Raw genomic sequence first — 17,472 nt, 5'->3', positions numbered from 1 at the left:
GTACTACAGCTGGTGGTGTGAATGGAACCTGTGACCTTTGGGTTCAAAGGCAGTAGATGTAAACACTATGCTACCTAGCTGTCCCAGTATCCCTTTTCTTGTGTTTTTCAAGCCATTTACAAGCTCATACTCAATCTCTACAGAGCTTCTTGGCATATTGTAGTACAGAGAAAACGCACTGGAACATTTATATTTTAACATTAAAAAAATGTCCCTGACTGTTGTGTTTTTAAAGTCTGCAACTTCAAATTTTTGTGAAAATCTCCGGAATGGCAATCAGCAACACTGTTATTTATGGGTGAGTATTGAATCTTCAGTCATCATCTTCTCAGCTACATTGTTAGAGGGTAAGAATCTGATTCATACTGTAGCATTCGGGAAATTTAGCTGCTTTTTTCGGTCCATCATAATTAGCAGTTTGTTGTTGAACGAATTTTGTGTGCGCATCAAGTTGAGGAGGAACCCCGGTTGTTTTACCCTTCAGTAGTTAACTTGAATATTCAGCTTTATAAATGAGAAGTTAGCCAACACATGTACCCAAAATTACTATGTATAAAATAATTAAATCTTTGGTACCAAAGTTCAGCAAAAGACCTACTTAAGTATCCTGAAGATTCTCTAATTTTGAAGGCTACTGGACTAGGACATAAATGAATACAGTGTGCTGGCTAACTTCAAGCAAATGATTAAGAATGGAAATGTTAGGACAAGCTGCAAGTGGGAAGTAACAGTGAGGCTTTGTACCAACTGTCATTAAAATAAGATAGAAACGGTAATTAAAAGGGACAGGAAACATGAAAGCTGCTCAAATGTCTGCGTACCTCACTGTCCACAGTCAAGCATCCTGTGCTGAAGGAGTCTGTACCAATACCAGCAATTGTGCTGTGAGGCCTCTTGTTCCACACACCTGTATGTGGATCAGTTTTCTATATCTATATTAATGGTTTAATTAAATTAAATTGATTGGACACAGTTCGACACAATTCACAGCTTTAATGTACACTTTCTGTATCAAAAATAGGACATATTTCATGTCTCACGAATAAATTACAAGAATAAATTACATTTCCAGCTTTAAATACAGTAGACAAAATTCATGACAGGAAGGAGAATTAACCTTTACATGTACACCATTGATTAAAAAAAAATTCTTTTGTATACAGTACTTCAGTGAGTGCCAGTCCATACATACTGAACATAGATATACAGCATACATAGTTTCCATTAATGATGAGAAGACTTTGTGGGTTCCACAAACTGTATAAAATAATAGTTCCTTAAATAATTATGAACTCAATATAAATTTAAGAAAAATACAGACTGTAAATTCCTTTTTACTGATAATGGATGGGATTTGTTTATAAATCTGAAAGAAATGACCACCCAATTCACAACAATCTCAAAACTGGTGAAATGTTGAGAATTTCCAAAACTTGGTAAAGATCTCACTGTACATTGATGCTAATAGCAGTCACTCATTGTGGCTGTATTTTAAGTTCTTGTTTAAAAGACCACAAGTATTTAAAGTTACATTTTGATCCTAATGTGGTGTTTACCAACTTGGTGCTTACTGACAGTGAGTTGGATCTTGGCTTTTGGAGGCTGCAGTTTTTTGCAAACTCTTTAGGTCAGTTTGAAACAAGCTACTGCAGTATGCAAACTGCAGGTCCATTTTCCAGTGCTTTATGTTTTTTTACAGTTAAAAAGAGCAGCATTACATTTTGCTGCACTTTTCTTCGCTTCTCAAGCAAATGCCCAATCCCTTCAGGGTCCTGTCCTGGTTGTTGCATTACATTTACATTTACATTTATTTATTTAGCAGATGCTTTTCTCCAAAGCGACTTCCAATGAACTCTGTGCAGCGTTATCAGCCCAGCATTAGTGGATCTTCTCAAGCACAGGTACACAGCCCACTCTCTGTAGTGCAGTCACCTCCGTGAACGGCTGGTGGACAGTCAGTCATTGGAGGGGGCAAGGTGCAGACAGGGGTGTAGCCGTCCGGTTAGAAGGAACAAGCAGTCTGTGGCAGCAAGTGTGTTAAATTATGTCTGTATTGAGCTGCTTCTTTTCCAGTTGAGGTGCTGGGCTGTGCAGAAAGCTGATGTTTACTTCCTGCTCTGCAGGTATGAGGCAGGCAGGTGGTGGGCTGCAACGTGTGGAACGTTCCCGACAGTGGCCCCTCAGCACCATAGTAGCCGTAAGTCCCACCACAGCCACTGTCATACCTCCCAGTACCAACATGGTGATGAGTTGCACCTCTGTCAGTGCTGGGCCCTGCTGGGTCACCACCTCCTTAACGGAAATCTTCAGCAGGCGCCCACCACTGCTTGCCGTGAACCTCTGTGAGCCATTGCCCACAGTGGTGATGGGGGGCCAAGGTGGAGTGACCGGACCATCATTTCTGCTCCACCCATGGGAAGTCCAGGTAGGTGGATGGGTCTCAAGACTGAGTTTCCTGAAGGGTGCCTGACAGGTCTTGCCCCCAAAACCTGGTGGGCAGAGGCAGAGGAAAGTGTTGATGCGGTCCAGGCAGCGACCCCCATTTAAACATGGCCGACTGGAACAATCATCCACGTTGACTGTACAGAAGCGGCCAGTGAAGCCAGTAGGGCAGAGGCAAGAAAAACGGTTGATGCCATCCAGGCACGTAGCGCCGTTGGCACAGGGCCGCATAAGGCAGTCATCCACGTCCACTTCACAATGCGGCCCTGCAAAGCCAGCCAGGCAGCGGCATGACAGCTCAGTGGCATAGCCATTGTCGTCCTCACACAGCCCACCGTTCTTACATGGTGACCTTTGCAGGTGAAAAAGGAATTCATTAGCAGCCATCAGCATTTCTGACAGTGTTGCAATAAATGTAGGACTCTCGAAGTAAGTGACTGAATAGCTCTTCATGCTGGGTAGGAATCTGGCAATGTTGTGGTTAAGTACTCAGCTAGCATTACACGCAGGAGGAGCACTTTTGTCGTTGCTTTGAACAAGGAGAGTGCTTCAGTAAATATCAGCAATGAAAGATAAAGCTCTTAAGTAGCTTGAGTTATGTGTACCAGTTAAATAATTGCATGCTGTGTATTATAACATGAGTACAGCATTAGATCTCTGGCTTTATTAGTGTCATCTGACAAAAATGAAGGCCTTGGTCATAATGAAGCATCTAAGTATTCAATTTTATACTGTTTTAAAACAACAGGTTAAAATACTGCAACAGTTCAAACCCATCCATCAAAACAGTTAAAAGATATTCCTGACATGAACATTTTTAACCAATCAAGTGTTGCCTACAGCCAGTATTCCACCAGTTCTGAGGTTTCCATGGCAACAGCACTCTGCCCTTGCGCTTAGAAACTGGGAGGAAGTTTGGTGGCACCCACCGGGACTGGTAATGAACCCTCTGAACTAGACAAGCAATCCCTAGACATACCAGTCTGTGCTGTCATGTCTCTCAGCTGTCAGAGTGGCTTTTGAAGCAGAAAAGCCAACTAGCTGAACAAGCAAAACACTCATACGGTTGTGCTTAGAATCCAGTTTTGGCTTATTTACCTAACGTTTTGGTGGCTTTAGAACTGCAATTATCAGCTCATGTAGCCAAAACCAGGATTTTATGAAATTCCCATTTCGTATCTTTGGGTTCATACCTTAAAGAGAGCACAATGGAGTAATATAAGATTGTGTGATATGGTTGTCCATCAAGAGCAAATAAGAGTATAGATGGCCTCTGGTGACATTTGTCAGACTCAGACTTGGCAGTTCAGTTACGCAAGGGTTGAAAGCAGCAGCCTTTAAGATCTGTGACAATGACTTAAGTTCCATGATGTTCCATAATGCATCACAAATCCACACATGCAACAGCAATGCAGGAGTACCCCGAGAATGCAGTGAACTCCTCCAGAAGACTGCTTTGAGATGCATGTCCACAGAGTGAGGAAACGGGGACACCTGGTCTCACCTTGTCTTCTCACAGGGTCCCATCTTCAGTTCACAGTTCCTGCCATGGAACCCCTCTGGGCAAATACAGGTGTATTCCCCGAGCTCGTTGGTGACACAGGTCGCTCCATTCTGACAGGGCTGCTCACTAGTGCACACATAGATATCTGAACGCAGAAAAGATGAGACAAGTTTTGTAAGGCTTAAAATTATCCCATAACTGTAAATGAGTGGTATTAGTGGCACAGCAAGTAGTGCTGCTGTCTCACAGCACCTGGATGGTGTGAGAGAATGTGGGTTTGATCCCCACTCAGTCTGTGTGGCGTTTGCATGATCTCCCTGCGTTTGCGTGGGTTTCCTCCAGGTGCTCTGGTTTCTTCCCACAGTCCAAAGATATGCTGTTCAGGTTCACCCATAGTGTGTGAGTGACAGAGAGAGTGTGTTCCACTGATGTATGGAGGAGTGACCTAGTGTAAGTCACTGGGGTGAATAAGGTGTGTGGGCTTGTAACATTACATAGTATCCATTGAAAGTTGCTTTGGAGAAAACCGTCAAGTAAATGTATTAGCCGTTCTGTTTTAAAATGAATGCAGATACTATACTTCACCATTTTCATAATGAAGGTTTTGTTCATTTTTTTAAAAATATTTTGGTTATAAAACCATTAATGATATTTGGGATTATATGAGATTGTTGATGATAGTAGAGAAACAATGCATAACTGGACCATACCTTTGTCACAGAAGCGCCCAGTCCAGCCGCTTTCACATATGCACTGCCAGGGCTGATGGCATGAGCCATGTACACAGCCTGGCTTACGCGCACACTCTTCACATTGAGGCCCCTCCCAGCCTGGCTCACATCTGAAAAACAACTAAAGCACTTAGTGCTCCGTATCCACAATTTATATAATCCGTGATCTCCGTCCACGGTTGCCTTTCTCTTCCAACAACTTTATGGTACCTACAGTTGCTATTTATACAGCTAGGCAGGGACAGCACTTAAAGCTAATGAGCTGCCCAGTAGGCATGGGGTTTAAGTCCAGCTCAGGGTGTATGTATTGGACACCATGCAAGTGGTTGCCATAAGTCAAACTCAGTTCCAAGGCACTTCCATCCATCTATGTAGCTGGGTAGATTTTACAGGAGCAATTTAGGGAAATTACCTTGCTCAGGGGTACTACAGCAAAAGGGTGGGATTTGAACACATAACCTCCAAGTCCAAAGGCAGCAGCTCTAACCACTACACTAGCAGGTGCTGTGGATACAGTTACAATGTTAGGGTTATGCAAGCTACTCCAATTGATGTCCCTGTTTAGACTGCTGAGCAATTTTGGTTGGATCAGTTCAGGGCAAGTACCATGGTCCAAAGTGCCAGGTAATAAATAACCATCACTTAATGTACCAGTAGAAAATGTGTACAGTAATTGCGCCTATCTTTCTAGTTCCCTTCCACACCTCCCCTTTGGTCCCCTTTGGTACGTGCATACACAGCACTTCTGTGACTGTTACTGATAGTATGAGTGCAATACACACACCTGCACTGAATATGAAGCGTACAGTTGTGACAGTGCTGTCATTTAACGCACTTTGTATGTTCTGGTGTTTCAGTTTCATCTCACAGTCCGAAGGCATGCGTTTTAAATGAATTGGTGACTCTAAATTGCCGTTTGTGTGTGTGTGTGTTTCTCTGCTGTGTAGATGAGTGATTCACAGTAAGGTAGTGTACTGTAGTATATCTAGCATGGTAAGTCACATTGTATGAAAAGGTGTCAGCTAAATACCGCATAATATTATTGTCAGTCACTTTGCAGAAAATCGTTATATTAATAAATACTGTATCAATAAATGTCAATGTTTAGAGCAAGCAGACAGATCAAGTCAATGTAAAAATAAAAAATAAATAAATAAATGCAAACGCGAAGACGAAGGAGACACGTGGGGGCGCTCGTGCCTCAACGCGCCAAGCGCTTTGAAGAGGAGGAGTTCGTCAGTCTCAAACAGGTCCCGATGTGGCACCCAAAAGCAAAAAGAAATGTTGACATTTTGCAATAATAGGACTGTTTTATTCCATAAATATTTACACTTCTCAAGTTATATTTTGAGATGCTATATATGTAGGATTAATATTGCGAAATTTCAGTATTGCAGGTCTGCTTCTGTTGAATAACGCCGTTTTCCCTCTGTGTGATGATGAAGTCATGACAATTTGAACCCAAGACCGGTCCTTATGTGGCAAATAACGGTCTTTTCGTCTTACCTGCACTCTCCGTTTTCGTCGCACCGGCCGTGGCTCAGGTTGCACCGGCAGTCTTCATCTGAAACAGGGCGTACTTTCAGTCACACCACATTTACCATTTCTACATTTTTATTGTTGTTGACAGTTTCGTAACAACGGCTCACTGTTTTGCATAAAATATTCACCTGTACATGGTGGACATATCTGTCTGAGGCTTCTTACACTGTATTATACCGTCAGCCTCACAGTGACGTAGCCATTTTACAGCGCGGGACTCTTTCCGTAGCCATTTAGGCAAAGTGCTGTAACGACCCGCGTTACTGGGAGTTTGAGCGGGAAAAATGGGTTTATTGTGAATCTGAATAATTGAACACAATTGTGTTCAACCCGCTGTGGAAACTCACGAGAAATATAACGGGGTCAGTGTGTTGGCCAGTGAAAAGGAAAGAAAAAAAGGTTGAGGGGCGCTAAGCAGGCTAGTTTGAGGTTTTTAGGGGTCCGCGGACCGAGAGTATTAATTATTTCCTTCAGTAAGTTCACGTCGATGCCTCTAGCTTGTGCCGCTGTTCCAGTAAACGTTTGTAATAAATGCTGCCCGTCCGTCCTTCTTCGCCCCATCCGAACGCAGCGCGCTACAGTACTTTTATTTAAAAATACTGTAGGGGATTCGAACCAGGAACCTTCAGATGTAGGAAACGTATTTATTGTTATATCCTCTACACAGGACGCCAGTTAACCACACACATTACGTGCAGTTTAGTCACCGGTTGAGTAATTAACTCAGTGTTGAATGAGTGCTTCTACGTTACGGGAACAGTAAAAAATAAATAATGCACAATAATGGACACCGTTATTGCAGTTCAACTGAATCTTTAGCTACGTCTCAGCAGTAAACGCACGAGTCCACTCGCCACGTCGTCTAACGTACCTCCCAATTTCCATTACTCTGTGATATACAATAACACAAATCCCCTTTTCTTGTTGTATAAATAAATTGTCAGGAATTTTCAGTATGTAAAGGGCATAGACGAATGAATAAATAAATAGAATTAATCTTTGGTCGTCTAAAATAACTTGTATATGGTAACGACCTGCATTACTGGGAGTTTGAGCAGGAAAATGCCATTTAAAATGGGTTATTGTTTATTGCAAATCGTTGTATTTTGTGGGTAAAAGGGAATTGTGTTCAACCACTGTGGGGAGTAGTAAAAGGGTGAGTGCATTGTCCAGTGAAAAGGGAAGGAAAGTCTGAGGGGGGCTAAGCAGGCTGGCTTGAGGTGCAGGTTCTTGAGGAAAAGAGGTTCTCAGTCAGACCAGGTCCTTCTTCACCGCAACATGTATGTAACAAATTGTAGTTTGTCTCTCCAACAGGTTTCGCACAGTAATTGTATGGTGCTACGAAAGTGTTGTTTCTAGAACATAATTCAGTCAGTGCTCCGTTCTTGATTAAATCGCAAAATAATTGCAACCACACAAGCTGCAAACAGCGTGAAAGTGAGAAGAATTAAGGTGGCCCCCCCACACACCTGCTTCGGTGCCTTTTACTAACCACTGCTGGCTTGGTGACTAAACTAGTCTTGTTTACTACTGTGGTCCAAAAAGACATTTTTTTTTTAAAAAAAAAAAAAAATGAGAGTGCAATGTCAGTTTTTGGTGTGGGAGGTAAAATCTCCAGAAAACCATATGCAGCAAGGCTTCTTTCAGGTAGGAGATGTTCACAGGAGAAGTGGTAGAACAGCCCCTGGTAATTAATGTTTAAAACTATAACATTTCATTTTGGCCGATCTTTTTTTGTCATTTCTAGATATGTGTTGATTGGAGTCTGAGAGGAAAAAGTGATCGCTATTGTTTTATGCCATCTCCTTACGGAAGATATTTAAATGTGCAAAATAAGTGTTAAGTAATTGTCCCTTAACTTTAATAAGTCTTAACAAGGGGGTAATTAGAGTCTGTTGTTCGAATACGATCAGGCCTGACGTGGGCCAGCCTTGTCCAAGTCTTTGACTATTAAACTATTAGCCTACCAGCAAAAAAAAAAAAATATGTGGCAAGATGGAAATTCATAGACACACCTCATACCATGCTCAAAGGAAATTTCTCTTAAGATCTCCAGTGAAAAGTTTAGAGTTACACAGCCATTTTTGTAACTCTAGGCCTTAATAAAACTATGGTCAGAGCCATATTTAAATAGAACAGTGCTGAATCCAGTGCCAAACTCTCTCCACGAACAAGGTGAAAAATTAGCGATGTCTTAAAGAACCCCTGGACAACATTTAGGAATAGCAGACTTCTCTTGGTTCAGCTCGATTCAGTGTTCATTGTTTCACAATAAGAGAGGCACTGCAAAAATACATTGAGTGTGGCAAGATAGAAACTACTGCTCACTAAAAAGAACATGAAAGCCCAGCTATAGTTATCAGCTATAAGTTTTGGAACGACATGGGCCGAGTTACACCTGGTGAAAACCAAATATGGCATTTCAGAGCGAGAACCTTGTACCATCCATCAAGCATAGTGGAGGCAGCAGCAATGTGATGGTCTGGAGATGTTTTGCTGCCACAGTACTTTGGCATCTTGTTATCATTGAAGGAACCATGAATTCCCATTTGTATCAGAAAATTGTAAGGAGAATATCAGGCCATAACTTTGAATTGAAACAAGCACAGTTAGGTTGTACAGCCAGAGCATGATCCGACATACAAGCATACTTTTTTTTACAGCACTGCATGCAGAAATACTGTAGAGGACAAATTAGACTTGCTTCAACAATGGGGGATATGTCCCACTTCCCTCACCTCCCTGGTTAAACCTGTGACTTTAATATTTGCTGCAATATATAATACATTGGCATCAGGTACTGTAGTGATTATAGTGTGCCAGGAAGATATAAACTAAACTGCCAAAACAATAAAAGACGCACTATCGCTGTCCACTTGTCCAGTCATTATCACAATGGTCTGGAGCCTTTCCTGGATGCAAAGGGTTCAAGGTTAGTTAAGGGTACACCCTAGATGGGATGCCAGTCCATTTTAAAGTAGGTACAATACCCAGCTGTATGAATTGGTAAGACCTGTAAAGTGTAGCAAACAAAATTTGCAGTACATGGATGTGTGTGCTGAACGTTGCCCTCTTTGTAGTTTCTGAATGTTAGTTACATTAGTGTTCTTATCCACAGTGTTTTACTCTTCAGTACTTTGTTTGCTGACAGTTGATTTAACAAAAGGGCTTTTGTTTTATCCAAGCTTCCCAGAATGTAATGCCCAACTTGCAGTAGTGGGAAGCAGAATACCTGGCACCATTTTCAAACTGGGTTTTAATGAAGGCAGTGAGAGAAGAAAATGACAGAAATCCGTTCTAGGTGTTCCATAGTACTGAGCTTCTGCAGTGTCATATAGCTGGCATGTCATGTAGTTATCTGTAGCATAAATGAATGCATGAGGCCATGCTTTTTCAGGGATCAAGACAGCTTATTTCTTGGGCCATGTGTGCGATTTTTATTTGAAATGTGTTAATAATTAGGAATCGGAATAATACCTTAATTTTAAAGGCATAACTGGTTATCAGTTGATAGCCCAATGAAAAAACAGACTTGTAACATGAAGTTTGGTGGTTTATACCCTACTGTAGTGGCAAAGGGGTCAAACTCAACTGTTTCATTATCAGCCAAACAGTGAAACAGCCAACAGCTGGTAGCATATTGGTCAGAGCTACTAATTTTGTGACCAAAGGCCACAGGCTCAGTCCCCACCTTTGGCTGTAGTACCCTTGAGCAAGCTATTCACCATTATTTGCTCCAGGACAATTAATCAGCTGTATAAATGAGTAAATAATAGTAATATTTGTAATCAAACACATTGTAAGTTGTTTTGGAGAAAAGCGTCAGCTATTGTAAATGGAATAACAAAAGACTTGAACAATACTATGTGAGGTATGCAATCCATCAGGCTTCATCAGAATTCATGTTTATCTGACACTGGCTTTTATATTATATAATCTATATAAGTGCTATGGTTAAAGAATCATTGACTACATAATCCTTTGGATGAGTAATTCTGGAAGAGGGTTCTCTCGCTGCGTTAGTGAAGCGTGTTGCAGATCTGCTCACGGCTGGGATGGCGACCTGCCAGGGCGTGTGTCGGTGACGACAGGCACGGGCGTAGCGCGTGCTGAGCGGGGTGAGGAATTCGACGTGGTCATGTCACCACCCATACCCGTTCTGCTTCAAGGTTACTGGAATTCACAATAATCACCCCCTTTCCCTTTCTCTGCTGTAAAGTAGTAATTTACTGCTGTCAGTTATCATAAGGCATTGTGAAATCAACATGGCACTGGTATGTGGACCGATCCTATTTAGACTCTGTGTTTATCTAACCGAGTACAAGAAAGCACAATTCTCCAGTTCAACAATGCCTTTCTCTCATAGCAATAATGAATGTTCTTGCTTGCAGTTTTAGCAGAAACATAAAACCACATTTAGTAAAAAAAACTGTCAACATTTAGTCATAATCTGCTTACTATTTTGATCACTCCTTTGATTAAATAATGTAATTATATTTGTGAACTTGTCATTACTTGTTACAGTACCTGTGTTTGCATAACCTCATTGAATCACTTAGTTCTCCCTGAATTTGCCAGTTTGGCTTTACATTAGTAATGTGTCTGAGCAGTACACTAAAAAACAATGTTCCCTGACACTTTAAATAGCCTAATTCAAACTCATATAATCTGCACTGGCAAAGGATCAAATTCATGACGCACCTTGTAGGTGAAAAGACATGTTAATGGTAGGAAATCAAATGTGATAGTAATCTTTTGACTGTGTTTGACTTTAAGGGAAATCAGTTCTGCAATTAGGTAACATTATGGCACCAGTGACAGCTGTAATTTTTGAATTTTATTTTAAATTTCCCCACTCTATAGATTTCCGCTCTTACTCTGTGGGGTATTTCAGGTGGTTGGATTTTCATGTTTTTCTCAGTAGTATAGTTCCAGTAAGTTGCCAGCAATAGCATGAAGTTCTCTCTCAGAACAAAACATCAAGGTAAGTCTGGGGTCACTACTATATGCCCATGCTTGCCTGGAGAGCTATTTAACACGTGCAGTGCTTCAGGTCTCCGGCACCAAACTGCAGGAGCAGAATGCTGTGTCGTACTGTTCCAGTGAAAATTTCACCGGTCCGTATGGACTCCAAGTGCCGACAGATTGCTCAGGGGTCTCGGACAACCAACTTTGTTGTTCTGGACAGTGGAGCATCCCACTGGCCTTCCATTCCGACACGGTGTGACAAGCTAGAGGAACTCAGATGAGGAATCTCGTTTTGACTGGGTCTTGCTAAGTTGCAGTAACATGCTATTGCTGCGCCTATTAGGTCATTTGTGTCAATTTTTTTTTTTTGCGTAACTGCCTTAAGAGCAGAATAAAAAGCAAGCAGAGCAGAATACATACAAAAAATTACAGTGAATTCCATGTGTAAACCTGAGTATTTTCTTCAGTGCTTGTAATTCCCCAGTTGTAGGAAGTGTAAAATTGTGCTCCAGCTGATGTAGGTAAGGGGCAATGTTTAGATGAAGGGAAATGTGATTACCAAGTCTATAAATAGACCCTGAGTGAGTGCACAAAGTCAGTTTTCAGGTATGGGAGTTAGAGTAGCAGAGGGGCTGTTTACCTTCTAAGTTGAGCACCTAGGTGTGCTGGTATCCCCCGCGAGGTCCATACTGTCCAGCTACATTGGGTATTTTTGTGTTAAAACCAGAGGGATCTAATTTTACCCTCGGGCCATGAAACCCTACCCCCGGCCTTCGTTTGCCCCTTCCACCCCTTCCTTGGTGCCACTTATAAGTGCAGGTTTGGGTTTCCTATCTGCTGATCCTCAACAGGCGTGCAGATGAAGCCAGCCTACACTCTGAGGAGACCGCATGCCGCGTGCGTGTGTCCGGCTCGTGGCTGAGTGAGCCGGGACTTCTTTGGGGGGGAAGGGTGTAAGACTGATGGACAGTCTCCGAAGGAGCTGTAACCAGATCCTTATGAAATTAAGGATCATTCAATCCAAGTGTCCACTCAGCTGCTTGCACTGTTAGAAAAATATTTAGCTAGGATGCCCAAGTGAGGATCCTCGGCCTTAGCCCTCGGGCCCTACTGGGATCCAGGGCAAGGTAGCAAGACACGTGCTACCCCTCTTGCCCTGTTAAACATTGTACGTAGTACTTCTTAACATGCCTCCCATTATGTTTTTCTTCTGATTTTGACCTTCTGTTCTAGAACATTTCACACGTGCTCTATAACTATAACAGGCAATTAAATAATTTCTACTTTATATAAAAAGTTGATTGAAAAAATTATGAATCATTGGATGAAACACATGCTGCATTTAGTCCAAATGAAGTTTGTATAATAATTATAAGTGTATTTACAATCTGACCAAGTATCAAAGAGAGAAAGAAAGGCGTGATGCATACCATGATTGCTACAGGCCACATCAGTTGTCCACAGAAGTTTTACACAGATTTGTGCAGCAGAGGCCTCTTACCTTGTCCATTACAGCACTGAACAAGCAGACAGCAGCACCAGAATAGTAGCTTCAGTGTGAGTCTCGCAGACATAATGGCAGGGGACCTATAACATTCCAGAACAAGCTTCTGTCAGTATTTTTGAAATGAGGGCTTTCGAGATTATGCATGTGGAGTTGGTGTGATTTGTGTTCTAGTTTTCTCAAAACACCTTGGTTTAGCTTACGCATAAAGTAAGTGTCATACATGTACATGTTGTTGCCTTGCAAAGTCTAACTGGATACATGAACGGGCACGAGTGTTAACAAGCATTAATTGTTAACAGGTTTGATCTTCGGGGTAATTTTGGTATGCTAATTTAAAGCTTCTTCAGGTGCAGGAATCATTGCCATCTTTCTTTGCAAATATTACGAAATCACCAGGGGAAACTGAAGTATTAAGGCTGTTGAAAAATACTTGTTAAAAGTATGGCTTTGTATAACAAATATGTGTTGGTTCTTATGTAACACAAATTTACAAAATATATATATTTAGATATACTGTGTGTATGTATGTGTGTGTGTGTACATATATACATATACCGTATGTATGTACATATGTGCGCCAGCTGGTAAGAAAACATGAGTATTAGCACTTCCATATTGCTTGGTCCTAAAGACTGGTAATTTGTTTTATTGAAACATTTGGGGATAATGCTGATAGTTATTTTTCCTCATACTACACGTTTTTGATTTTGTGAGATATTTCTAAACTTTTATTTGTTTAGTGCATTTTCATTTGCATCTATTTTTGAGTCATGAACCATCTTTATAGTTACTGTTCCTGGGGAAGCGGTTAGTGTAGGGCTTGAAGAGACTGTCTTCTAATATGAAGGTTGTTCAAGCCCTGGTCCTGCTTCTATTGTGGTACTGTGAAATTTTCTAGTAACAGTAATTAGTTAAATATGTTGGTTAAATATTAGAAGTTGCATTGGGTGAAAGTGTTAGGTAATGTAAATAATGAAGTTACTGTATGTCACATTGGCCAATCGTGACTAAAATATTTCAGATTAAAGTTGTACCCCTAGGCTATAAACTGCTTTCTGCATTATGTGAAAGTTGTGGAAAAAGTTCACAAAACGACAAAAGAACAGTAATGTTGACTACCAAGGTGACAGCGTAGAGGACATCTGCCCGAGTCCATTGCAGACCAGTGCAAACCTGGTGCACTCAGCTGAGATTATTTACCCAAGTCACAAAGATCAAACCAAGAGAAACCCAATAACTGAGCTGATAACATACCTCTGCTTAATTATTAAATGGGTACTGTGAATTTTTAATAATGGACACCTACACAGTACATTCAGATGTTTTCTCCTCAGCCCCATACTGTTGTTCATTTGCTTATTTGTTTTTTCCCTTTTTATTATTAAGAGGACATTTCTGTATATCTTGCTATGCAGATGGTGTCTGCCATTTTTGTGTTCTTAATAATGTGTTCCCAGTTATCCCAGTGTCAAGTTGTCCTCAGATGACCCAGCATTGATGTGGTCAAGCATTGGTGCTGTGATGATAATCCTGGGGAAGGTGCTTTCCTTGCCCAGTGGGCTGGTGTGGGGGTGACCTTTTCCATCTGATTACAGCTTACAATGACAGCTTCTTCTCCCCCATTGGGCATATTCATTTCAATCCACCCCCCTGATCTGTGTTCCTGTATCCCCTCAGTAATTTCCACTTGATGTTGCTGGTCTCTGGGATTAGCAGGAAACTTGGAAAACAATTGCTGGTTGTCCTGTGTCTTAACCATAGCCCCAGAGTTGCTAATGAGAATGAACTTGGACTGTATTTCGAACTCTGTAACATGAGAGATTTAATTTCATCATAGAAAGTTTTCTCCCAGCCACATCAGTGACTTTTAGCTGTTGTCCTAGATGTCCCAGAATCGATGCCAGGCATCATTTATTGTCTCTCTTGCCTCGTAGAGAGGTGAACCACACCTTGCTGTGCACAAACAATCACAAGACCAATTATCAAGGCCTTTTTAACTATGATCTTTCATAGAATAACAGGGCAGGTTCAAATATGGTCATTAACCTAAATTAAGAAACAAATTTCTCTTTCATTGCATTCTAAAGGCCTTAAGAACAACATGGAAAATTAGCTATACCCTTGACATAAATTAGCAGCTCAAATGCAAACTGGCAGATTTTAGACAGATCTCTTGGCTGTGATATTCCTGATTGTGTGACTTTACTTTCACACCCCAGACAGCCGCTCCGCTCATCTAAGAAATATCCTCACACAGTTTTCTTGGAAGAAAAACTATTGGGAAGTTGTTGGTCTCTCCTGAGACATTAACCCTTTCTTGGGAGCTACAGGCAGAGTCACATTTGTTGTATTGTACATTAGCCTGTGAAAACGAAGATGAGTACTCAACAAAAGACTGTTTATCTTGAGTTTTACAATGTAACAAAACCTGGTGAAATGCAAAAAGGCCTACACAAAAATAAAAAAAAAAATAGAAGAGTTTGGAACTGAATGCACATAAGACATCAAATATTCAGAACACTCTTAATTTAATCACTTTTGTTTCCATATTCATTTGTTGTCACATGTAACAAAGACAAAATTATTTGAATTTTAGTGGAACAACAGAGCAAGGAAAGGAAATAGGAAATATCAAATGATGCTGGTTGACTATAACCATTCAACTGAAACTGTTCTGCTCTTTCATGGATGCTGTCGTGACTTGAATAACAAGATAAAGAAACACCAAAAAGCTCGAAGCAGCAATTAGGAACCGCACTGGTTCCCCAAGTCCTTATTTTTGCCAAAAGCAAAGGCTGCATCACAAAAGGTAAACGGCACAGTTTAGTGGACAGCGCCTATGGGCACACGGACGTGAAACGCGTACTGTGTGTTCGGAAACTCCAGATGAAAATGGACATACCTGTCCGGTTTCGGGAGGCACATGTGCGTAGGGATGGATGTACCCACCTGGGGTGACGGCTACAGGAGCCAGGTGGTAGCGGCGGTGGGGGGCCTTTCGGTGGGTGGAACACAGTCCTGGGACGCACGCGCTCACGTATGCAGGCACACGAACGCAGGCGCACGGCAGCCGCCAGGCAGGGCTCGTTGACAGGAATCCCGCTGAAGCAACAGAGGCGGAATAAAGGCAGGCACAGATCCGCCTCCCCACTCCAACACAACCTGGTGAGGGGCTGCTCTTAAAGAGACAGACGCCTCTCTCTTGCTTCCTGCAAGGTGCCCAAAGGCACACGAGAACCATGAAAATCCGTGCTTGATGGTAACCTTATCGCCATGTCTCCAGATTCTGCTGGAGCCATGGGTGAGCAGATGTTCCTGAGGAGCGGTGGTGTGGTCCCACACGACTCTCCCGCTTTCCTTACGCATTCCATGCCTCCAGGAACATCACACTCATTGTTGAGGGCTGTTGCTGTGGTGACAGATAAGAATCCTGGGCTTGGTGGCTCTGCCCACATGCTCCCTCTTTAGGCAAAGGCAAGAAAGGGATCATTTTTCAGGGGATTATCTGAACAATATTAGGGCTGAGTGATTTGTACAGGCATCTACATGTCTCTCTGTGGAGGAGTGTGAGGGAGTGTGTTGCATTCCCCCAACATCACAGCCAGTTGGATGTACCAGCGGCGACATACTTGGGAAGCAGCATTTAATATCTGGAAATATATATATTTTTTTTAACTTAGAATCACTATTCTCTTAGCACATTTGTTCTTTTCAAAAACTGCATATGCAATATGAGAAATGTACTGACATCTCTTATTTTGTTGAATGAAATCTGGTTTTGTCAGTCTGTTAGAACACTGACCCACCTACTGGTTCCCTCAGGCTACAAGGTATTTTAAGATATCACTGCGCAGAACCTCATAGTCGGAGCTTATTATGATACTTCCACAAGCAAAAAGCATGTGAATAAACAAAAAAAATCAGCTTTTTCCTGCATGCTTGTCCCTTCACACCTCCATTCTCTAAAACCTTCATTTTGTCTAGGTTAACTGCTTTTTGGATAATGGCACAAGATTGTCCAGAATTTTGACGTGGTCATGCGTATGCACAATGGTTAATTCTAATCGCAAGACTGACGTCCACTGTATTCGCTGAAACTGATAGAAATAAAGTAACTGAAGTAAATCTTAAGTTTTTTCACAGTTATACCATTCTGATATTTACAGATAAAAATGTGTATTTCTTATCATCCCTTTATGCTGAGGTAAAACGAGTAGATCAGAAGAAATTAGAAGAATTTCTGCAGGGGTGTGAGCACTCTTCCTCTGTAATCTTCAGATTTAAGGAAAGCTAGTAACTGGGCTGATTTGAGGCATTTAACTGCATTTCCAGGATTATTGTTGCTACTCCAGCGTTCGGTTCCAGTAAATGATAAGCGCAGAAAGGGATGTCTCTGTTCTGGCAAAAAAAAACTGAAGCCGGCCCATTTGTGAGTAACAGGAGAAAAACTACCTGGGGTATAAAGGCTGCTCTATAAGAGAGCAGCACAGAGTAAGGGCTGATGCCATATTTATAAGGTGAGATGGTTGTATAAAGGGCAGTAGGTTCAGGTAGGTTCCCCTTTGTCCAGGCAGCTGTCTGGCAAATAGGCCAGTGGTCCTAGTGGTCCCCATTTAATGTGTTGAGGTTGCTTTTTGTGTTTGTATTTGGAAAGGGGAGAGCACGGTGGCACAGCAGGCTTGGCTCAGTGCTGCTCTCTGATGGGTCTGGGGTTCGAGTCTTGCTTGGGGTGCCTTGTGACAGACTGGTGTCCTGTCCTGGGTTTGTCCCTTGCGCCC

At 41.8% G+C, this 17,472-nt stretch overlaps 1 protein-coding gene across 2 annotated transcripts; it reads right to left on the bottom strand.

The window, feature by feature from the left end:
* Nucleotides 1-1,073: 1,073 nt before the first annotated feature.
* dlk2 (delta-like 2 homolog (Drosophila)) lies at nucleotides 1,074-15,781 on the bottom strand. 2 transcript variants are annotated; one of them, XM_018766013.2, is made up of 6 exons: nucleotides 15,597-15,781; nucleotides 12,689-12,774; nucleotides 6,184-6,241; nucleotides 4,657-4,787; nucleotides 3,947-4,091; nucleotides 1,074-2,794 (listed from the first exon to the last, which is right to left on the bottom strand). In XM_018766013.2, the coding sequence occupies exons 1-6, from the start codon at nucleotides 15,617-15,619 to the stop codon at nucleotides 2,038-2,040; spliced, it is 1,200 nt and encodes a 399-aa protein (XP_018621529.2). In that variant the 5' UTR covers nucleotides 15,620-15,781; the 3' UTR covers nucleotides 1,074-2,037. The 2 variants fall into 2 exon arrangements, with proteins under 2 accessions (XP_018621529.2, XP_018621530.2); XM_018766014.2 differs by having other exon boundaries at nucleotides 15,644-15,781.
* Nucleotides 15,782-17,472: the final 1,691 nt, after the last annotated feature.

This window comes from Scleropages formosus, chromosome 8 (genome assembly GCF_900964775.1).
Source record: "Scleropages formosus chromosome 8, fSclFor1.1, whole genome shotgun sequence".
Taxonomy (NCBI): domain Eukaryota; kingdom Metazoa; phylum Chordata; class Actinopteri; order Osteoglossiformes; family Osteoglossidae; genus Scleropages; species Scleropages formosus.
The sequence above is the reverse complement of the archived record's forward strand: the minus strand, read 5'-3'. Positions and strand labels throughout refer to the sequence as shown.

Coding starts and splice junctions, on each gene's coding strand:
- dlk2 (XM_018766013.2), bottom strand. CDS start 15,619: ATGTGCCTCCCGAAACCGGACAG. Junction 6,242..12,688: donor TCAGTGCTGTAATGGACAAG/GTAAGAGGCCTC, acceptor GCCCTGTTTCAG/ATGAAGACTGCCGGTGCAAC. Junction 4,788..6,183: donor GACGAAAACGGAGAGTGCAG/GTAAGACGAAAA, acceptor GTTGTTTTTCAG/ATGTGAGCCAGGCTGGGAGG.